At 40.4% G+C, this 23,455-nt stretch overlaps 1 protein-coding gene across 1 annotated transcript in view; it reads left to right on the top strand.

Moving 5' to 3' along the window:
• Itpr2 (inositol 1,4,5-trisphosphate receptor, type 2) overlaps nt 1-23,455 on the top strand; it is a gene marked incomplete in the record, with an annotated part of 429,938 nt that overhangs the window by 184,863 nt on the left and 221,620 nt on the right. The window contains 6 exon segments of the mRNA XM_013511399.1: nt 8,576-8,665; nt 8,781-8,906; nt 12,280-12,402; nt 13,031-13,231; nt 14,582-14,833; nt 17,437-17,562. Coding sequence (XP_013366853.1) covers nt 8,576-8,665; nt 8,781-8,906; nt 12,280-12,402; nt 13,031-13,231; nt 14,582-14,833; nt 17,437-17,562 — 918 coding nt within the window.

Genomic DNA, 23,455 nt, shown 5'->3' with positions numbered 1-23,455 from the left:
CCCTTTTAAAAATTTTTAGTTTGAAGCAGGGTCTTTCTAAGTCATTAAGTTGTCCAGCCTGGGCTTGAACTTGCAATCCTCCTGCCTCAGCCTCCCAGAGTACTGGAATTATACATGTGTCCCACCATAGATGGCTGGTTCCAGGGTTTCTAGTCATGTCTTCCATCTTTCTGGGGATACAAGCTTTGTTTCCTTTGTGCTTGTGTGTGTATGTGTGATGTTAAAACTCAGAATCCATGTTTCCAGGTATGGACTGAGGCTGTTAGGGCCAACAATGAAATCAGTGTCTCAATAATGCTCTGAAATTTTTGTGTATTTTCATAGTTCATAAAAGATACATGAAATATTGTATCTGTCACATTTACATGCACAGGGTGGGGTTCTCTGAATGCTGCATTACCATGTTCTACTTGACAGTTCTTGACAATGAAGAGCTCATCTGTATTTTGAGCCCATGTATTTGTCCCTATTATGTCTGCTCATGACATTAGGTTTGAGGCAATGTGGACAGACCTGCACCTCCTTTACGTCATTAACCGTTGTGTTTCTCCCTTCTTTAAAACATTCTATTTGATTGGAAACTTTGGGCCCTTCCCCATTATGCTCACCCACCATTGCATACACGACGCTGTCATTTCCTTTCTTAAAGTGCGATATCAGAATCCAACCTAATATTCCAGATATGGCTCTTGCCCTGCAAGGTGGAACACACAGGATGGATACCCATCAAAGCATGTGACGGGGTAGACACAGACCCCATACTGAACTACAGGGTACAGAAGAGGGAGGATCACTGTGGGCTTCTGACTTGCAGGAGACATGCATGGCATAGGCCTGTCTTGAAGGATGGAAAGCAGTTAGATAGAGAATGTTTTCAGGAAAGATAACAGCAACAAGTAGGAATTAACAATTTGTATTTTAAATGGCTGAGACTTGGGATTGTCTGATTATTTGGGGGAAAGAGTTTGGAAAATTTCATCTGTTCGAATCCAGAATGGTCCAGAAGAACAAAGTGGGAAACCAAGGAGAAGCCTCATGCTTAAGGTCAGGAGTGAAGTCACAAGAGCACGAGTGAGGGCGTAACACTAGAAATGCACCCAGGGAGGTCGGGAGAAGCCAGGAGAATGACACATTTATAATGGATTAATTTCAGGAGAAAAAAGTGAGAAATTATAAAATCACTAACTTACACAACCAAATGGCCTATGGGATGCAGTGGAACGGCAGCCAAAGATAGGGGCAATGCCTTGTAAACAGGATGGAATATATCACAGTATCAATGGAATCAACCAGTAGCAGGCAGCATACGCTCACTGTAGCAGACCGTACAAATAATACTTCTTTGTTGTTCTGTAAATCTTACAAAGACTCTAAACATAGGACCATTGGCATTGTTTTAAAACAGCTCATAATGGTCTGACTGTGCCTGCTTCATTATCAGAGAACCAGATAACATTCATGTGATTCTTCATCTTGGTAATTAAAGAAAATTCTCAGCAACGTTAACGTTTCTTTCCTCTTCAATTCTAAATTCTGTGTAACGTGTAGGCAGTGAAGGTGAATTGACAGTCCATCTGCCAATATTAACAAACCTCAGCAGAGGAGCCAAAGTTATCCCATTCCTTTAGTTGATCTCTTATAAATTAGGAGGAGCATGGAGTGCGTTTGGTTATAGAGTATGGTCACCGCGTTCCTAGTGCCTATAAGCTCCTCTATCTATTATACATCCTAGTGATTCCTTTTACTAAATGCACCTTCTTTGGCATTAAAAAAGCTGCAACACAATTTCTGAAAGCTTAAAAGCTAGGGTATACCAAGTTGACAATGTTAGTAGCATTAGGAGAAATTACTAATTCATCATGTTCACATATGTGTTGACTTCTAAATATAGGAGAGATTAACTCAGGAAACCATATCCGAGTGGGTTAAGTCAGGATTGCCCTGTATGTTCATCTATCTCTTTATTTAGGCTGGAGAAGCAGGTCACTTGGACGTCCCAGGGCTCCCAAGAGAAGTCCCTGCTTATGTTATTTATTTTGGTTATTTATTTTTCTTACAATGATTTTACTTGTTTATTTGTACCTATGTCTATACCTCTCTACTCACTTGTATGTGGTTTTTGGCTTCTTTTAAAAAAATTACCAGTACTCTCTCAATAGAAAGCCTGATGTTTAAACCATTTCTTTAGTTTTTACTTTGAGGATCATATAGAACATTTTCAGGTTTTCTATTTTTTTTTCATATCTATCCATTCTAGATTCATAGTTGCCTGCTTTTATTTTTGATTTTTTTATTCCTTTAATGGATGTGTGACGTAAGGAACAAAATTAACTGAAAAAAAATGTCTCTGAGGACTCACCCTGGGTTGTTGGTCAACAAGCTGGCCGAGAGTGGGTGTGTGCAGAGGGGAATCCCTCTCTTCCAAGGAGCTGCAGACGAACTGCTTCTCATGGGACCTGCCACTTCCACCCTCATCCCCAGCCGGAGAAGTTCTGTCAGACCATAACTGGTGTTCCTAAGAAGTTTCCGTAAACCATGGGCGCTGCCTGGTGCCGAGGCAGTTTGTGGGAACCTTCATTGAGAAGGTTTTTCTCAAAATTGTACTAAAAGAAATTACTGTGGGTCTGGGAAGAACATTTACTTGGAAATCAAAACCTATACTAGTGTCCAGCTGCAAAACCAGGCTTTTTCTGTGGACTGATGGGAAATCCAGGGACCTATGCCTGATCTTCTCTTGATAATGCTTGGCTTGTAGTTTCCCTTTCCCTGGAAAGCCCACCTTGCTCATACTGAGTGATTCTCTGCAGTCTTCTGGTTTCTGTTGTGTGCTGTAGCAGCTGCAGAAGGATCCACCTGTGAAATTCCAAAGAACAGTGGAGGTTAAGAATAGGAAAGGTTTATTGGGGGAGTGGAGTGGTCTTGGAAGTGGGCTGCCATTGAGGCCCGTTGCCAGGGGTAATGTACTACAGCAAAGTGACAACGTGGGTCCAACTACAGTCAACCGATAGAGAGCTCACTTCGGTGTCGTCGAAGTCCGGAGGAGTTTATATTTGTAATCCCAGGGAAAGGTTATGGAATTCTAGCAAGTAAATTGAATGTACCACTTCTCCCCAGTGCACCCCACAGCACAAATAAAGAGACAAACTCATACCTACAGTGGTGGGGAGCCCAGGGGGCCCTAAATCCAGTTAGAACAATGGCTAACTGGAACAAAGGGCGTGACCCAGGGCCCAACCCAGGTTTTATTAATTTGTGAAGAGGGGAGTGGATCGAGGATGAGTGACCCTGAGAAGGGTGGGAAGTAGGTAGTGCTGTGAGCTGGGCTAGGTAGGAGGCCTGAAATCTCCTCTGCAGTATGCAGAGAGAGGTACGCAGAAAGTAGCCTTTAAGTTTGGAGGAATCTGCGTAACACAGTTTGAGGGAGTATTTTGTGTTTTTAGCAGGTGCTTCAGCTTTGATGTCTGGCCTTCATGCCCTGAGACAGCATGGGTTCGTTCTGAAGCCTCAGTCTCAGCTGATATCCTGGTGTCACTCAGCCTAGCTCATGCACACTAGTTGGGAGCTATAGGTGGGGCGTCATACACATCAGCACCTCAGTGGACCTATTTGCATTACTTAAAGCCAATTGAGAGGGTAGAGTATTACCCTAGCCAGCTCTGTACATATCAGTACGTTGAGTTAGGACCAGGTCTAGTCAAAATAGAGACAAATGCTCTTTTTTCAAGGAGAGCGGTCCCGCTGGTCCTCCACATCAACATATAGGATTGCACGTATAGCAGCTTAGCAAATATTGCTCTGATAGAGAAGCAGGTCACGTAGCAAGGATACCTGGGGAGAACAAAGGCATTTTTGGGAAGGGATGGGTCCAGAGGCTCTGGTCACCCACCTGGGTGACTGATGTCTATCTGGGCTTTACTGGACCAGGTGATACCAATTATAGCGCAATTCCAAGTTACTGCTATGCCTTAGGGGAGGTGTGTAGGCTGGCCACTGGATCTTTTATCTTGAGGCCTGATCTTTTTCAGATAGAAAATTTGATGCCTTTACTTCTCCTGCTGACTTCCTTGAGAGCCCAGTCCCTCTCTGACTATATATCCCAGCATCACATCCTTGATCCCAGCAGCACGTGCCCTAGATCCAGCCGCCCCTGGAAAGCCCCACCTGTGAGCGCACGAGGCTTTGGGGGGACATCTAGACACAAGTCCTAATAGACTTAGGTGTGTTTTCTTTATGTTTTGGAGGGAGGTGGGCAAGGGAAAAGGAAGGTATTTGGCCTCTGAAATTGGAGGAGGTTTGTTGGTTTATTATGCACCAACTGGGTTGGAGAGAGGTTACAAGAAGAGAAGGATTTTGATACAGATGGTGAACAGAATGCTTTGCGACCTTGCTGACTCAACAGCTTCTCTGAGGAAGGGCCTCCTGAGACCCAGTGTGTGTGTGTGTGTGTGTGTGTGTGTGTGTGTGAATAGGAAGCCTGCACCCAGCTATTTTAATCATGCAGCTGCAGTTGCCACCAGCTCTGCATGGTAGGATTTGCAATCTGTTTTTAAAAGCACAATTGCCCTTGCTTAAATTAAGAAGCTGGATCTCCATTAATTTGTGCCATTGTATAGTTTACCATGCAGTCCACTCGACACTATTTTATTAAATTTTTTTTGCTCTGATGTAAAAGTTACCTTACGCCCCTTGCATACTATTGAAAAAAAAAAACAAACAAATGGAAACAGAAGATGGGAGGAACCGCTATTTCAAAGCAGAATTTTTTGTCTCTGCCTGGAGTCTTGTTGTTTACCTAATTTCAGCATTCTTCTTGCTGTCTTGCTTCTGGAACTACTGCTTTATATTATGGTGTATACTATACAATTAAAAATGTAGCTGCCTATATAAAATTGCTTAATTCAGTTGTTTCCTATATTCCATTAGAGGAATTAAATTAGGTTGTTCAGATGACCGGCAGCAGTGACAGTAAAGTATAGGTACTATCAGAGCATATATCTGTACATATCAGTACAGATCAGTATTGGAGTAAAGTACCTGTACTTTACTCTTTGTCACCATTGTCAAAGGGTCGTTTGTACATGCACTGTCAGCCTGGCACGGTTCTCAGTGTTACACACTTTTTTTTTCTGAACCTTCTTAGCTCTAGGACTCTGTTGAAGTCATGCTTCTATATCTTGTACTTTTCGAATCTTTTGTCCTTACAACAAATTTAGGGCTTTGATTTTGGTCACTGACCTACGACTGAAGTTGTACAGAATGTAAAGAATACAGACACACTTTCTTGTCTTTGTGGAGGAAAGATCTTGAAACACTTTTATTTAGAGCATTTTCAAAATAAAAGAAAAAACAAAGCCTTACTTTAGTTACATAGTTTATCTATTTCTTGAATTCCTCTAGAGTTACCCTGATGTTCTATGGATTGATATTTTTGTTGAGCTGAATTACATGGAATTATTTTCTGAAATTAAAAGAGATTGCTTATTAGATTCTCCAGTGCCAGTTTCTTTTGTTGACTGCTGGGAATTTAAAATTAAAATCATTACTCTTCATAATTCCCATACTTAGCACGGTTTAGCTTTATCTGTAGCTTCCCCTGGGTTGGACTAAAGGCATAGCTTTATGTAATTTAGTACATTTCACTCAAGATCACTTTTCTTAAAACAAGAGTGTTGCTTTTTCTTCAGGCTGTTGTTTTGAAAAACAGCCTAAAATATAGGCACGAAAAAGCTTTGCCTGTCTTTTTAACTACTTTCTTTAAAATTGATTTGTATCAGATCTTTTTACCATAGGTGCTTTGGCAACCTTTGCACAAGATAGTATCTTAATCCTGATTTGTGGTATGGATTTAGTTTTCTTTAATATTTCTTCATTTCCAGAGAAAGATGAAATGACTTTTAAAAATTCACTCTCCACCTTCGTGACCCTAAAAAAAAGAATTAATTCTCTTTCTGGTTTTTGTAATTTATACTCCACATTGATAAGTTATTTCAATGTTCGTGTCATTCTTGACCTCTAGTCTTTCCCTCTCGGTAGCTTTATTTATCTTGGCCACTTGGACTGCCTTTCTTCATCTGTACTGGCTTCATTTACCTAAGTAGCTTAATAGTTTCCTCTGTAACTTTTTAGGATTCTCTTCATATTGAGTGCCTTATGGATAATATCTCACCCTCCTCTTTTTAACCTGGAATGGAGTTGCGCTGTTCATTCTTATATTTATTATGACAGCTGGTGCAACAGCCCTAGAATCTCTGTGAGTAAGGTTTCCAAGGCTTTCACTATTTGTCTTTGTTACCGTTTCCACTTCCAGTTCTATTGAATGGAAGGGATGTCTGGTCAGGTGGGAAAAGGTAATGATGGATGTATCCTGACATAAGAAAACAAAGAGAATAGAGTTCTGCGAAAATGGGAATGAACCACGGAGTCAAATGCTGAAGCAAGCTTTAGTGATTATGAGGTTTAGTCGTATATGAGTTTATAAAGCAACGTAGGAATGTTCAGCGTAGATCATTCTCTTGAGATGATTAGTGGGAAGAGTAACCTGAAAGGCCAGACCACTTCCCAGGATGGGTAAAATCATTGAAAGTGCTTAGACAACCTCAACCTGCCCATATTTTCAAGGACATGAGAATCAGTAGGTAGAAGATCAAAAACGCTTGTGCATAGGAAACAGGCATGTAGCAGGAAGAGGGGCAGGGGAGATGGGCTTGCAAAATCCCTGCCTTAAAGGTTTTATTCTGTGGGACACGGGAGGGAAGGTAGATAGCTTACTTGGTGATGCTGGACATTTCCAGGTGGAAAAGAGGAGATGTCATTTAGAGGAATTTCCGTCTGTTTACAAATGGGAGCAGAGGTCACCTGCTAAAGTGGTTTTCAGACTGAGAAGCTTGCACAATATTTGCCAGAAGAGAAGCAAAAGAGGAAAGCAGAGCTGCCCAAAGAGTGGTTTTCGTTTAAAGTGGATCAGGTCACTCTGAGGCTTGAAGCCCTCATCAGAATTGACTAGTAAGGAAAGTATTTTTTTCTGTCTTGGCCCGTGTTAATTTTGTGATTTATCCTGGAGCATGGTAGGAAAACAGCTGAGGACAAGTGAAATTATATCGGCAGGCCTCACGTGTCTTTATTACTTCTTCTTGAGCGCATGCAGAGGTCCCTTTTAATTCTTACAGTCCAAAGTCTGTAGTCAGAAGTTTAGGGTGTTTCTGACCTACTCTGAATGTGACATTCATCCCAAGGCCACTGTTACACTTACTGTAACCTGAGAGGTAATTGCTTGGCCTTGTGCACATGAGCTGTCAGTTCTTGCCGTTTCCTGTGCAGGATCGTGCTTGTTCCTGTGGCAGAACCTTTGGCTAAAGTGACTTGTTCAGTCAAGGTCCTCTCCTGCCCAGACATGCATCTCTTATGCTTAACTAGGTAGTTTCCCCCTTTGAAGACCTTGGCTTAAAGTTGACCTCATTCATAAAGTTGTTCTCTTTCTCTCAATGGTGACTTCTGCTCAGTTCAAATCTTTTTTTGTTTCTTCCTGGTATCTTATATAGGCTATGGTTTTCTTAAGAGAAGGAGAGTATCTTCTGTTTTTTTTTTTTTTGTTGTTTGTTTGTTTTTTTCCAGTACGGGGAATTGAACTCATGACCTTGCACTTGCCAGGTAGGTGCTGTGCCACTGAGCTAAATCCCCAGCCCCTCTTCTGTTTTTTAGATCCCTTCACTATAGTCTCTTATCAGTCACATATTAAGTCTTAATACTTGCTTTAAAATGTTTGTAATTGGTATTTTTTAAATATGGTAATCCCAATAGTTGATATTTAAAAAATACATACACTCCTTATATTTGCTTTTTATTTTGGTGTTTCAGATACTAGCAATTATAATTAAGTATTTTTTGGCAATTCAGGTATTCTTAATAAGCTGTACTAATGTAGTGATGCAAATACTGTGTTTAATTCAAGTTTTACTTTCCTTTTCTCATTTTGACGGCTCTGTACACACTTGGCTGGCCCCTAGTTGTGACTGTGAGGCTGTCATGGTAACGTACAGAGCATCCCTGGATTAAGTTGTACTTTTCTCCCTCCTCTAAGATGTGCTGTTGTGATAGGCTCCTCACTGTTCATTTATTTCTGTATACTTTATCCCTGATGATAAAATGATATCTTTTATGCCTTGGAGTTTTTCTATTTGTTCTCATATAGGCAATATAAACTGTGATATGATATGATGAGGTGTATACATATATATATATAAACACATATATATTAGCTATACATATAGCACTTATATAAGCAATATATATATAGCATACATATTAGCAATATAGAGAGCATATATATTAGCAATATGTATAACTTCCTGAAAATTTTAATTTCTTAATTATTAATAACATCGTGTATTTTGCAATTTGGTTCTTATTAGGTTGTGGTCATTTATATAGCTCAAGGAACTTTTTATCCAGTAAAGAAAAAAGCACAGAAATCCCACTCAGATTGAAAAATGAATGTATTACCTACTTTAAATATTTAAAATAGTACCAACTTTAACTTATTTATTGCAAAGCAAATATACATTTGTGTTTATTTCAGGAATCAAACATTTTAAGTCCAGTGCAAGATGGAACGAAGATACCACAGATTGACAGCAATAAGAGCAACAACTACCGGATAGTAAAGGAGGTCAGTGGACATAAGATACTCTTACATGGGTTTACATTTGCGCGAACAATAGTGTTTTGCATGTACTTGATATTGCTGTTTGTTATATTGAATGCTTTTCTTCTTTTTTTTGAAGATTTTGATTAGGTTGAGTAAACTTTGTGTGCAGAATAAAAAGTGTCGGAATCAACACCAGCGGTTACTGAAAAATATGGGGGCCCATTCCGTGGTGTTGGATCTTCTGCAAATACCCTACGAAAAGGTTTGTCCTTAGTAACTTTGGCCTTTAACTTTTTATTTCAGCACAATTTCATATGTATAGCAAAGTTATAAAGAAGTTTTTGTTTTCCCCTTGAGTATTTGAGAATAAGTCCTCCTTCCCTGAGCCCTTTAGTGTGTGTTTCACAGAAACGAGGCCAGGGATGTGCTATACGTAATCACTCTGCAGTCCTTCTCATCAGGAAAGAGAATGACAGCATACTGCCTCCCTGTCCCTCTCCCCGTTCAGATTTCTCCTGTTGTCTGGGGTGTGTTCTGTCTGACCAAAGATCTGTTTTAGAACATACACTATCTATCATATCTATTAAAATCTCATGCCAGGAGGCTCCTGTTACTTTTACAGATAACTTTTGCGGATAGCCCGTTATCTTGAAGAATGTCCCCTAACTTGAGTCACCACTTATTTTTTACTTGACTAAATTCAGTAATTTAGTCAAGAATTTAGTAATTTAGTGAGAACACATAGGTGATGGAGAGGGAAGGAACATTACATATTTTTGCAGGAACATTACAGAAAAATGTTATATTCCTTTCCTTGCTTTCTAGTAGATGGTATATGATTTTGATGTATGCTGTTGTTAATATTGATGCTAACGTCCACTTTGATCATTGATTCTCTGCCTGGGTTTTCCATTGTAAAGTATTCATTTTCCTTTTGTAATTACCAAGTACTTTGTGGAGAGGTTCTGTGAAATCAAGTAAACACCCCCTTCTTTATCTAACTGTCAAGTCCTTCACTTATTATTTTCAGTGTGGACATGTGGATACTAATTTTATTCAGTAAATTATAATAGGTTTCCATTGTAATTTTGTTTCTCAGATTTTCCCAGATTTGAGTAGTGCAGCCCTTTCAAGCTAGATTCCCTATCCTGTAATACTCCCTCATCATTCTGTGGGTGCTTCCTTGCTTTCTGCCACAGTAAAATATTCCAGACTCAGCTTGTTTTCTTCCTGCTCCAACCCAGTTCATCAGGAAGTTCGTGTTCCATTTGGTGCAAGGTGCTGTCTCTTTAAGGGAGCTCTGAGAACTGAGTGTGCTTATTGCTATCAGAGTGCTGCCCCTCCGGACCCTCTAAATAGACAAAGGCAGAGCACATGCATACGTGTGTGTGCACACATGCATGCGCACACGGACATACATACACACAACATATACAAGTTACAGTGATTTTATCTATCTATACATTATGAAAAAGCATGGTTTTATACAAATAATGCTATAAATTCAAAACCATGAAACTCCTTTTAGATTCTCCTTTTCCATATTGAATCTCTGTTTTCTGACACTCGCTGGGAGACCTGCCCTCCCATTATCTGCTGTATGGTTACTTGTTTATCAGTATCTTGCGTAAAACTACACCGTGGTCTTCTGTCACTCTGCCATCATGCCTCCCTGGGAATATCCTCTACATCCTGCTAAGTCTCTGACAGCCCCTGCTGGGGTGGCCCCTGCACCTCCCTGGGTGCCAGCACACCAGGCCAGACCTGTCTGTGTGTAAGCTCGCCCCACCTGGGCTTTCTTTAGGTTGCCTCCCTACTCCCAACTTGGATACTTCTAATTTATGTAAAATTATAAGTTATGTCATTCCTCAGCTGGCATCATTCAAGCTACGGTAGAGAAGGTGATAGAAGAGTTATTGAAAGACAACAAGGGATATTGAATCCTTAGTATTTGTTATTCAAGTTGCTTTTCCTGTTATTATAACATGGACATGGACACATAACTAATCCCCCTTTTCTAATAATGTCACTGGAACACTGAGGATATTCCTCCTACTTTGTTCTTATCTGTTTACTTGGTTTTATACCTGGATTGTTCAGAAACAGTAAGATGAGAATTCTAAAGAAATATGAATGCAGTAGCCCTGGCCCTGACAAATGTTCTTCAGTACTGGCCAGGGTTCGGTGAGAATCAGGTGTGTCTGCTGTTGAAGTGTCTAGTCTTCTGTGTATTCCTCAGTTATCCGGGTGAAAGAGCTAGTAGATTTTAAAATAAAAACTTCCCATTTTTAGGTTACCAATGGAGGGGCCTATTGCAGTGATGGCGAACCTTGTCGAGCTTGCCATGATAACAAACAACCTGCTGCGGCATGCGTGCCATAGGTTCGCCAACACTTGTCGATTTAATCTATTCCTGTTTTAAATATGAAGAAATAGTCTATTAATGACCGAGGGCTTCTTCTTTAGTTATAGTGGCATAACCTACAAACCCTTACATTAGGAAAAAAGAAGACGTTTAATTCATTTAATATAATCTGGCTCTCAAAGCACGAGTCCCTTTTGTAGCTTTGACATGGACGACGTGAGAAAAGGGGGGATCAGTGATGCATGAGAAGGTTTTTTTTCTTTTTTTTTTTTGGTACTGGGAGTCAAACTCATGACCTCAGGCTTGCCAGGCAAGTGTTTAAGCCGCTGAGCTATACCCCCGGCCTGCACGAGAAGTTTAGATGGTTTCAGTGATGTTAAGCTTTCACCTCTAAGATGGGAATTTTGCATTCTGTATAAACTAATTTCCAGGCCTAAGTTTCTTTTGTGATTCCTGTAAGCAAAAGGCAGTGGCATATGGTAGGACCTTGGAAAATGAAAGGGAAAGGGAAGGCCAAGAGGGGGCAACAAAGAGGGAGGGGGAAGAGGAGGGAGACAGCGAAGGGAAAAAGAAAAAAAGGGTGAAAATAAGAGTCAGAGGAAGTAGAGATGGAGAGGAAAGGACAGTGAGGGATTCGTACAGAGACAAGTTCACAGGGTGGGGAAGAGAGGAAGAGTGGAGAGGAGGAGGAGCGAAGATGTATTGAGAGGAAGGGGTGGAGCCAGAGGAGAACACATAGGTGATGCAGAGAGAAGGAATAGATGTTGGAAGAGGAAAGACGAAGTATGAGAAAGGAGTGGGTATGGCAGGTGGGGAAAGAGAAACAACAGGATAAAGAAGCAGAACCAGACATGCATGCGGACACACTGGGAACGGGGGTAGTTGAAAGGAGGGAAGCAATGAGAGGAATTGGAGGGTACAGCAGAGAAGGGAGGGGAAACAAGGAAGGGAGGACAGAGGAGGGTACAGGGAGGAGGGGAGAGGTGTGCCCGGAGATGTGGTGGATGCTCATAAGACCTGGGGAGAAAGGATCACCTGTGAAATGAAAGGAGGGTTTAAAGACTGGAGCTGAACAAATACGAGGAGAAATAAAGCAGGGGCGATGAAGATCCCAACTACGGGGAGGACAGATGGCAGGGGTAACCAGGAGAGTCGGAAACATGAAGGGGAGGCAGAGGGAAAGTCTGCGTGGGAAGAGGACCTGTTTTTCCCATAGTATTTGTGCTTAGGTTTGTTTCTGTGTACCATGTGCTGTTCTGTTGACTTACAGAACGATGAGAAGATGAACGAAGTCATGAATCTGGCCCACACATTCCTCCAGAATTTTTGTCGGGGAAATCCGCAGAATCAAGTTCTTCTTCACAAACATCTGAATTTGTTTTTAAATCCCGGTGTAAGTATTCTCGTGGCCACTGATATGTATAGTAAAGTGTGCATAAAATGTATTTGGGGGCAGTAATTAGTAGAATTTTATTAATCTTGGCAACTTCACTTTTTCCTTTTAGAGATTATTTTCCTAAAATGGATTATCTTTTAATTTTCATTAAGGCCACTTTCAAAGTAACTTGAACAGTTACACTAATTTTATACGTTGGTGACAATTTCATTTATAAGTGTATAGTTAGGAAAACAATATGATCAGACATAGGATTAACTTGATGATACAGTGAATAAGATAAACAGGAAAAACTCAAACTGGAGTTCGCTCTGGTTTGTTAAATGTGTTTAAGCAGATCTTAAGGGAGAACTAACTTTGCACAATAGATAATGAAACTAATCTCAAGAACAACAGCATTGTCAACACGTTTCACGCTCCTTTCTGCACAAGATTCCTTGGCGAGTCAGATTTCTTTTAATGGTTCATGATCTCACTGCCTTTTTGGGAAGGCACGCACAGATAATTCGCTATGGCTGTGTAGAAATGATAAAGCTGATCACAACCAGGGAACTTGGTCTGAGTTCTGGAGAACAGAAAATTGACCTTGTCATTATGACAAGGCCACGTTCCTCTCTCTGCCCAGCTCCTTGAAGCAGAGACCATGCGGCATATCTTCATGAACAATTACCATCTGTGTAATGAGATCAGCGAGAGAGTGGTGCAGCATTTTGTGCACTGCATCGAGACACACGGCCGCCACGTGGAGTACCTGAGGTTTCTGCAGACAATTGTAAAAGCAGATGGTAAATATGTGAAGAAGTGCCAGGATATGGTAATGACAGAGGTATGTTCTCAGTCTTTGTTTTATCAGCTTCCCATAAACAATATGCTCCAATACGTATTGTCTATTAATTAAGAGTAGGAAAAAACCCATAAGGTAGGTTTGGAAAATGTTTTCAATGGATCGTGGCTTCTTAAGCATGAATATATTTTGCTGTAGTCCAGTGAGGCGCCAGGTGTGCAGCTTGAGTTTGTGATTTTCTAAGAGCTTTTCCTTTTGAGCCATCCTGAATTTGGGTCGATTGGATGATGGGTAGAATCTTAGGATTCCATAGAAGTATTTGGAATCAGAGAGATAAAATTTTTTATTTTTAACTTTCCAATAATAGAACGAAGGGATGGACATTTTCTTACGCTTTTGTTGCTCTGTTTCTCACATGTAGAAAGGGTGTCCTTTGCCATTAATTGCAAAGGCTTTGAAGGGATCCGAAATAATGAGTATAGACTATGCATCTGTGCTTCATTACGACAGGTGGAAACTTCCTAGCTAGCTTCAGAATTTTCAAAAAAAATGGGTGAGGCGCTTAATTTATTTTGCCCCTTTCATTTTGCTGTTTGACACTAAGATTCACAGAATGGGTGAAGCACTGGGGACTCGGTAGCTCAGGGACTCCACGTGGGTGGGTCACTCGCTGTGATGGAAGCCATGGCTGTCCGGTGGCCTATGTGGATTAAGCGGCGTCCATCCATGGCTGTCAAACAGTCACACAGTAGGCCATGTTAGTTTGGAAACATTTCAAATTATATGCCTTTTATTTGGGAATAGAAGATATTTCCATGTCGTTTCAATGTGGATTCCTCTTGCCACTTAGAAATCTTAGTATGAAGTCAGTGTGAGGCCTTGAAGTTTTAGAGGTATGTTCTTATTATTAAACATTGTGAGGAACATGATAATCAACTTGTAAAATTAACCTGTCTTAAATATATATTTGCGTTCACTTTAGTTCTTCATTGTGTGGAAATGTGTGGGAACTAATTTGATTTTATATTCTGATCAGCAAGCAAGAATTAGAAAACAGTTTTATTTTTGAGTTTGAGACAGCTTCTCATTATGTTGCTAATCTATCCAAGTTGAGTTGGAGCTCCTCCTGCCTCAGCCTTTCAGAGTGCTGGGATTACAGGTGTGTGCCACCGTGGCTGGTTCCTGCCTGGTTTTGATAACATTTGTAACAGATTGCTCGGCATATGATTACCATCTTTTCACCATCCTGCCTTGGCATAGCTCTGTGCATTTGCAGCATTACTTGTGTTTTTACAAAGAGATGTATGTGGTTCCAAATAGATCAGGCCTTTGGAAATAACTGCCAGAGTGAATATTTGGACTGCTATGTAGATTCTTTTGTTATCATTGCAGTTGATAAATGGGGGTGAAGATGTGCTGATATTTTACAATGACAGAGCATCATTTCCAATCCTTCTCCACATGATGTGTTCAGAGAGAGACCGAGGGGATGACAGTGGCCCCTTAGCCTACCACATCACCCTCGTGGAGCTGCTGGCAGCATGCACAGAGGGGAAAAACGTGTACACTGAGATCAAATGCAATTCCCTTCTGCCCCTGGACGACATAGTGAGGGTGGTGACTCACGATGACTGCATCCCTGAGGTAAGCCTGGCAAAGCTTAGCAGCCCTACTGATGTTTACAGTTCACTGAAGTGCCAATGGTCGCCGCACTAATTAGTGTTCTTAATGATATCATATATTTAGTCAAGGAATTGTATTTAGCTCCATGATTTGGAAAATTTCAAAGACCATAAAAGGTCTCCATTTCATTCCATAGGAAGTTAGGAAGGAGGATAAACCTTTTAAACGATAGCCAGTTTGTTTACTGGAACCTACTACAAATGTCTCCTAAGTTGTGCACATAGCAGTAGGTGCAAACAACAAAGGTTTACTTCTAGCCTCTAGCATGTTTCTGAGCATTAAACAAGTGCCTCTTAAATGTCGTAGGACAGTCCTGCAGGCTCCTATAGCAGACACCACGGGTTTATCTTGCCTTTGTGCGTAGTTGCTTTCTTGAAAATAGACTTACTCATTTTGCTTTATTCACACATCCTCTTTCACTCTCCGTCCTAGTTTGACTCTGATGATAGGAAAAAAACCCTCTGCAGAAGCTGGTTGTCTGCCAATCGGGTTCTATTAGTGAGGCTTCCAGGAACGTAGATTGTAATGGTTTCTTTCAATTGTGGTGTGTTTTGCAAAGTTCATAAATGTGTGGTATATTGAAAATATTATGGAACCAAACAGTTCAAATCACAGTAACTTAAAAAGGTGCCAGGGAAGACTAACTTCCCTACTTCCAAAAAGTTCTATGTAGGGATGGATTTGAAGGCACATTTTTGTGGAACCACTGACACCTCAGTCGAAGGGTACATCATGCCTTGAATGGTGGGAAACAAGATGGCGAGTCCGTGTAGCTCAGTGAGGAAATCCATAGTTCCTGTCCCTATGTGCGGTGCTGGTTCTGGCTGGTTGTGCCTTGTCCCTCGCACAGCTCCCTCTGAGGACACCATCTGTGTTCACTGAGGCAATCCCTTTTCACCCTTCAGGTCTTACTTCTCCCCAGACAAGTTTGCCCCGCCTTCCCTCAGTGGCTTCTAGAAGAATCCGTTGTACGGAACATGGCTTATTACTTAACAAATGTCTTTAGTCCTCTTACTCTTGGCCAAGATTATGAACTCGGGGAGGTAATAGCTAGAGCTATTTCCAGTCACCATTGTATTGATGGAGCCAGAGCTGATGCTCAGTAAGTAGGTTTTGAATGCAGGAAGGATGAATGGAAGAATGAGTCAGAATCCAGGGTCCATTACTTCCCAGTTGTGTCACTGACCCCGACAGGCTGTTTAATTTCTCCACTCTTCAGTTTCTACAATTTTAGAGTGAAATGCTTATAGCTATGTGCCTCATAGGATTTTCAGAGGATTCAATTAAATAAGATAATATATACCAAATGCCAAGGACATTTGGCACATAGTAAACACTGTTACTTAACAGCTGCTGTGAGAGCCTGAGGAGGGGCTGACTGGCTGGGATGTCTCCCCACCCTGTGACTTTTGATTGACACAGGGCCCTGTGGTTGACAATTTGTTTGGACCCCAGTGGGGTGGGAGGAAGCCCTGAGGACATGAAAAGTGACCCTGTACTCCGAGAATTTTAATTTGGATTCCATGCATCCCTCGTAATGATTGACATGATTTTTATGTATATGCATTTTTACAAGATTTATGATAGTCTTGAGATTTTCACATGAACGAGAAAAAAGCAAAAGCAAAAACTATTCCCCTATGCACTTTCAAAATGCTATGCGTTGGTGAGACTCAGCCTCCTCCTTTACAAGAAATTTTGCTAATTCTGGAAAACAATTTTACTACATCTTAAAATAGTACAGTTTTGGGATAAACCACGAGCCTGTTTCTTTTCAGGACCAGTAATGTAAATACTTTTTAATGTCAATGTAGTGTTATTTTGCCAACATAATTCAACAGTACATTAAGAATCTGTTGGTTGCAAGTAACAAAAACCAAATTTAAACTAGTTGAAATCAGAAGAGGAACTTTATTGGCTACTGTAGTTGGGAATTTGAAGGGCAGTTGTTCAGGTGGGTCCAGAGGGTGAAACAAGGTCAGTACTCTTTCCATATCTTGTTGCTTTCTCCTTTGTGCTCTGCCTCATTCTCTATTTTAGGGCAGAATTCTTATCTACTCTCCTACATCTGTAGGAGATGGTTTATTATAGTTTAGGTTGATCATGTTTTGCTTAGTAATGGGAGGGAGGAGAGAGAGAAAGGGGGAGAGACAGAGGGAGAGAGGGAGAAAGGGGAGAGGGGGAGGGGAAAGAGGAGGGAGAGAGGGGAGAGGGGGAAGGGAGAGAGGAGGAGGGGAGGGGAAGGAGGAGGGGGAGAGGGAGAAAGAGAACACACTTTTGACTTCTGATTTCTTGAAGGTGATGGGCTTAGTTTCAGTAAAGTGCTCATTGTCATACCAACCCCTGAGCTTAGGGAAATGGAGTACTATACTAGGCTATGTGTTCGCTGCCCAGGTCTGGGTGGATCACCTTAGCAAAAGAAGGGACATGATGCTTTCTGGGTACATACAGACCATACTGAAATCTTCTGTAGGAATGACACAGATTTTATTTATCATTTCATAAGTGATACTTGAAGGTGCTCACTATAGAAATGAACTTTCTTTTATTTGAAACTTGCACAGGTTAAAATTGCTTATGTGAACTTTGTTAATCATTGTTACGTTGACACTGAAGTGGAAATGAAAGAAATCTACACAAGTAACCACATTTGGAAATTATTTGAGAACTTCTTGGTGGATATGGCAAGGGTGAGTTACAGTTTAACTGTTAAATACTATTCCACTTTCGTAAGGTCATATGTATTGATTAAACATCAGGATAAAATAATACAGTCAGATGCCCTGCTTTTTGATTCAATGTGTTATATTTTCACAGTTGTACATGAGTTTCACATGGTTGTGAGATTTAATGAGTTAATATACACACAGTACCTAGTACAAGGTATATAGCAATGGATAAAGTATTCATTTTGTACCTTTTCAAACGACCGTATCTGTCTGTTATGAAATGGAACTTCAGTAGGCTTTTTACCTTGCTTAGAGAAGACATTTGGCAGAGGTCAATTTGTATTCAGCTTTTTACTATGAGTGCAATGAAAGCCACAGATAGAAAAGGCCTCGAGAGGTCTCAACACCTGCATTCAGGCAGATAGGCACTTGGCCCGACTACTCAGGACTGACCGTTGCTCACTCTAATAATTTAATGAGCTGGTGTGTTCACTCATGTCAGAAACATGATATTCTGCTTTTTCCTCTGAGTCCATTTCTTCTTATTTTTTTGGAGTGGGAAAGATTTGGGGAAGACATGTACAGTTGGTTGATATTTCCTAGAGACTATCCAGTATATGTTTTTTTTTCTCTGTTAATGCTGAGTAAATGAATGAATCAGTAAAGGAAGGAATCTTCTTGATAGATAACACTTCATTTTCTTTAGCATATCTTAACCTTTTCTTTTGTGTGCTGTATTATTATAATATCCACAATCTATTACTATTTTAGTGTTTAAGAAATCCCTTCTACTTTTCCCTTTAAAGTGATAGAACACAAAGGTCAGTGAAAAAAGGGATTTCCCTCCTGAAGTGAGTGTATAGCTACCTTCTTAGAGCTGTTCTAAATTATGGTAACCTGTCCCAGTCCCTTTGACCTTCCTATATTTCTCAGTGCTTGTAGCTTCCTGAGCTGTTGTTTAATGTGTTCGGAGGAGGATTAGTGAAGTCCCTATTTCCGGCATCCTATAGAATGGATGCTGTTATCTGCTAGCTCACAGCTTCCCCACCACACCCATTACAGAGGGGAGATGACAAAGTAGATATAATAAGACACCAACTCTGAAATCAAGTATCCAAGAACACCCTTGCATAAGACTATGAATCATGTGTTATTCCAGTACAGGAACTCTTTTTATTTAGTCGAGACTTCAAGTGAAACCTGCTTATTTTACCTTTGGTATAATATAACGTGTGAGATCGCTGCAAAGCTCAAGTACTTGAAACATAAGATAGTTCCTGTTTGACATAATTTTGATGCAGCTAGAAATCTTTACTACCTTTCTCAAGCAAATCTTTACCTATAGAAAAATCGCCTTTCTTTTTTTAGCATTGAACGTGTTACTCATATTTATTCTCTCTGGATTTGTGCAAAACTTGTATCTGACCTGGTACAAGAATGTTCAGAGTCCTTGAAGTGAAGGATGAGTCCCGTGCCAGTGACTGAGCTTTAAAATTTCACGTGCAGAAGGATGCTAAAGAGATTATAGGCTGATTTGCAGAGCGGCACGGTGGTACCTACTGAAGATGAGCTTCAGAAAGTCCAAGGTCACATTCCAGGCAGCTGAGTTCTAAAGCTCAAAGGATTTTGTTTTTTTAAACTAGAGAAAGTAGATGACAAATGCCACTGACTGCCACGTGGAAGCATCCTCCATTGCTGTAGCCGTGAGATAGAACTATAGATGTTTATATTCTTCTGGAAAAATAGTACGCACACAGGAAGTTTTCAAAATCTTGACTCTTTTGATTGAGCAGATAGTGCGCGTTGTTTATCATGTGAAGGCTTTAGGAGAATTTCAAGCTCTTTGGGCCTATTCACTGTTCATGTTTAACCACAGAAGCTTAGCTATGCTGCAAAAGTACTTTACTTTCTTGATTTCCGCTTACTGATATTTTGAAAGGGCAGCTCTCTAACCCCTTCAATAGGTTTGACAAGAAATCACCCTTTCTCTTTCACAGAAGGAAAAGTAAATCTGACTTTCCATATCTGGGATTTCTTTATCTCCTACTGGGGAAAAATTAAGAAACTACCACAAACTTGCAAATTCAGGTTATAAAAATCAGTATGGTTAAGACAATACAATGTGGCTTTCTAGGCAGACTTGCTGCCTACTAGGTCTGTAGTTCTCAAACTGTAGGGAGCATCAGAGTTAAACAGAGGCCCTGTGAAGACACAGACTGCTGAGCCCTGCCCCAGAGTTGTACCTTAGAGAGTTGGTATAGTTCCTACAGAATGCTGCAGCTTGTCCAGGGACTATACTTTGAGAATTGGTGTAGTAGTTAGAGCATATTAGTTAAGAGCAGGGATTTCAAAGCAGTTAGGAAGATTAGAGTTCAAAGGCAGACTGCCTCGTCCTAGCTTGGTTATCTTGAACAAGATACTTAACCCCTCCTCACCATGAGTTTTCTTATCTATAAAATTACTACAGTCATAACATCTTCTTCATTAGGTTCCTGGGAATATTCAATGAAATAATGCACATAATACTTTAAACACATATTGGCACCTAGTAAAAGACTTGAGCCAGGCATGATGGTACATGCCTGTAATCCCAGCACTTGGGAGGCTGAGACAGGAGGATCGTAGAGAGTTTGAGACCAGCCTGGGCTACAAAGTGAGCTCAAGGCCAACCTGAACTGTATAGCAAGACCTTGTCTCAAAAAGACAAAAAAAAAAAAAAAAAAAAGATAATATCATCTACCTCATCATCACCAGTATTATTACAAGGTTATGTGGGTGGAGCCTTGTAAGCAATTTTAATCTTCCCCAGGATCTATACCAAATAATATTATTGAGTATAACCAAAAGCAAGACCACCCAGCTTAGATAAGAGGCAGAGACCTTGTCCTTGCAGCTGGACATACACAGGAATAAATATTGATATGAAATGCCACATAGAACATAAATCCAGTTCAGAAGTGACAACAAGATGACGAACCCCTAGGGCAGTTGATTTACACCAGTGACAAACGGTAAAGAGACTGTGGAGGAAAATATTTGGTACCTTGGGTATAAAGACTCACAGAAGAGCTTAGTAGTCATACCACTGAACTTTATGTCCAGCTTGTGGTCTTCAACACCTGCTGGGATATTTTTAATAACAATTTCAAAGCCCTTTTGGGTTTAATTACTGCACAGATTAATTATTTAAAGCTCTTACATGGAGTCAACTTTTACTTACATAATTTTGTCTGGATCTCCCGTTTCCAGCAACATAGAACAGTTCAGTCAAGCAGAGATGTAAGTGCTTACTACAGCAACATGTTCTCCTTGCTAGCTGTCTACTTTGAAATTATGAAACTGTGCCATTCACAGGAACTTAAGGCGCTCTAGGTTGGCCTCAAAGTTTTCCCTGTGGGTTCCAGAGACATGCTCTGCCAGGTGATTCTCCTAGCTCGTTATAAAGTAGGATGCTGCTTTCCTCCACAGCTTCTCAGATACTTTCTAACAGCTCGAATGTCTCCCAGAACTTCACTCCCACCTTGCAGTCGCTCTTCTCGTGTGGTTTCTGGGATTTTTGTCTCTGTATCTTTTGGTTCCCCTCTTCTCTGTTTCTGTTGAAGAATGGGATGGGGGTAGAGCTTTATGCAGCGTCTGGGCAGCACAGTTATATTTTAGCAATAACTTGGAGAGCAATTTTATTTAAAAGACAGATGAAATATTAACACAGGAGCACTCATACCTTCCTCCTTTCTTTCCCTGGTTCTCTGGAGTCAGCCCTACTAGGGTCTTTCTGTTTGCTCTTGAAATCCTCTAAATAGTCGTTTCCATTAGTATCTTTCATTTTCTTCTTTGGGTCTCCTTGCCTTTTTAGCTTCTTATAGCCAATCTAAGAAAATCTTTTTCAAAAGATAGGTTTAAATAAACGGATGCTAGATTGTTTCCCATACTTATTCCATTCCAATATTAGAAAATCTTTTTCAAAAGAGAGTTTTAGATAAACAGATGCTAGATTGTTTCCCATACTTATTCCATTCTAATTTCATGACACAGACAGTATCCATGGCCTGTAAGTACACCAGATTCAGGCAGGCCGCAAAGCTGTTAGACCCATGAAAGAGTGTTACATTGTCTTTCAGGGCATTCAACCTCAGCCTACTTTGATCTGTGTTCTAATGCAGCTAAAATTGGTGCTTGTAGGGCAGAAATGCCTTTCTTTGGCTTCATAACTGATTGTTGTTGCAAAGTCAGGGAGTTAATCATTATGAGAAAACACTTCGAAGAGGGTGAACGATGATCGATGTTAGCCTCCAATGGTCTGTATGTTTTGAAGATGTTCCCCATTTTGCTGTCAATTTCAAGATCTTATAATGACCACCAGTACTCTCAGTGATGCACTGGCCGAATGAAATGAGACCAAGGAGTAATTTAGGAGGTGCGCCTAACCCAGCGTGAGGTCGTTTTTCCCTCAGTCATTGCTTAACAAGACAAATCAGGGTATTTTGTTTTCGTGTATGAAGCCACTCATGCCCTTTACTGGCCTTACGAAAGAGGTAGGAGGAAGGAATAAATCAGAATTTATATATACTTTGAAACACAGCTCCTCAGTTCTTCCATTAGGTGGGGTTGAGTAGATTATGTAGAATTTTCTCGACTTTCTTAATTTGCAATAACTGCTGATAATTGTCATTTGAGTTCTTGTGCCATAGCCTTATTAGCGATAGCATTGCAGGGAAGTGAAAAGGTGTAAAGCATTATGTAAATTTTTATTTTTTGTGGAGCATCTTTCCCTCAGCTGTAACGATGTATTGCTCAGTAACTTCCACGCTGGGTTATGGTGGTGCTTCCCACTTGGATCGAACACCTGTGTGTTCGTGATGTTGCATTGGCTGTTCCCTGTCCTACGTCTGCCTGCTCTTTCAGTTATTAGCAAAATTCATCCCAGCTGGTCCGCTCCTTCTTCAAACACTTCTTCTCCTTGCCCCAGGGTCAGCCCCGTCCTGTCTTCCTTCCACCTCAGTGGCCACTCCTTCATCTCTTCGGTGTTTCCTCAGCATCTCAGCAGCTTCTGAACATTGGGGTGAACCAGACTCAAATGCTAGACTTGATTCCATCTCTGCCTGTAGTCACTTCCTTGCTGATCTCAACAACTGTCATAAATTTTGTGCCAGGTGGATTGAAGCTCAGATTCTCCCCTTGATGTCCAGCTGCAATGTGTATAACTCCCCACGACATCTCCCTTTGGTGCCTGACTTCCAACTCATTATTCATTCTAATGCTGTACTGCAAAAAAAAATTCCTTCTCAAGTCTTCAGCATCTTGTGTGTGTAACAGATTCTTGGCATGGAATAAGCACTGAAAAAATTGAGTAAAGGCAAAATGATTGTTGAAGAGATTGGTGATTTGGGCTTACTATAATATATATTATATATTATGTAATAATATTGTAATGATATCATAATAATATATTATTATTATTATTATAAGCCCAATGGATTTATAAACACAAATAATAATGGGTAGAAGGGTAGAGGAATGTTTATCTGTCCTTGGATGAGAAAGGCCTTTTAAAGCATAAGAGCAGTGGGTGAAATTGGTGAAGAAAAATTATTGATATTTTACTGCTTATAAATTTAATACTTAAGTACATAAAACATCATAAATTAAAATGTAAAAAATCAAAATAGAAAAAGTTACCATACATTTCTTTAAAAGGTACTAGTATCACATAAAGAATTTATACATATGGTCAGGGATTATAGTACAAATTTATAATCTCAGAGTTTGGGAGGCCGAGGCAGGAGGATTATGAGTTAGAGGTCAGCTTGGAGCTATATAGAGTTCAAGGCCATCCTGGAATACATAATGAACCTATGTCTCAAATAATCTAAATAAATAAATGCTTTAACTAACAAACCAAATAAAATTTTTAAAA

The sequence above is a fragment of the Chinchilla lanigera genome, unplaced genomic scaffold, assembly GCF_000276665.1.
Source record: "Chinchilla lanigera isolate Chin_1 unplaced genomic scaffold, ChiLan1.0 scaffold00012, whole genome shotgun sequence".
Classification (NCBI taxonomy): Eukaryota; Metazoa; Chordata; class Mammalia; order Rodentia; family Chinchillidae; genus Chinchilla; species Chinchilla lanigera.
This window is presented reverse-complemented; position numbering and strand designations above follow the sequence as displayed.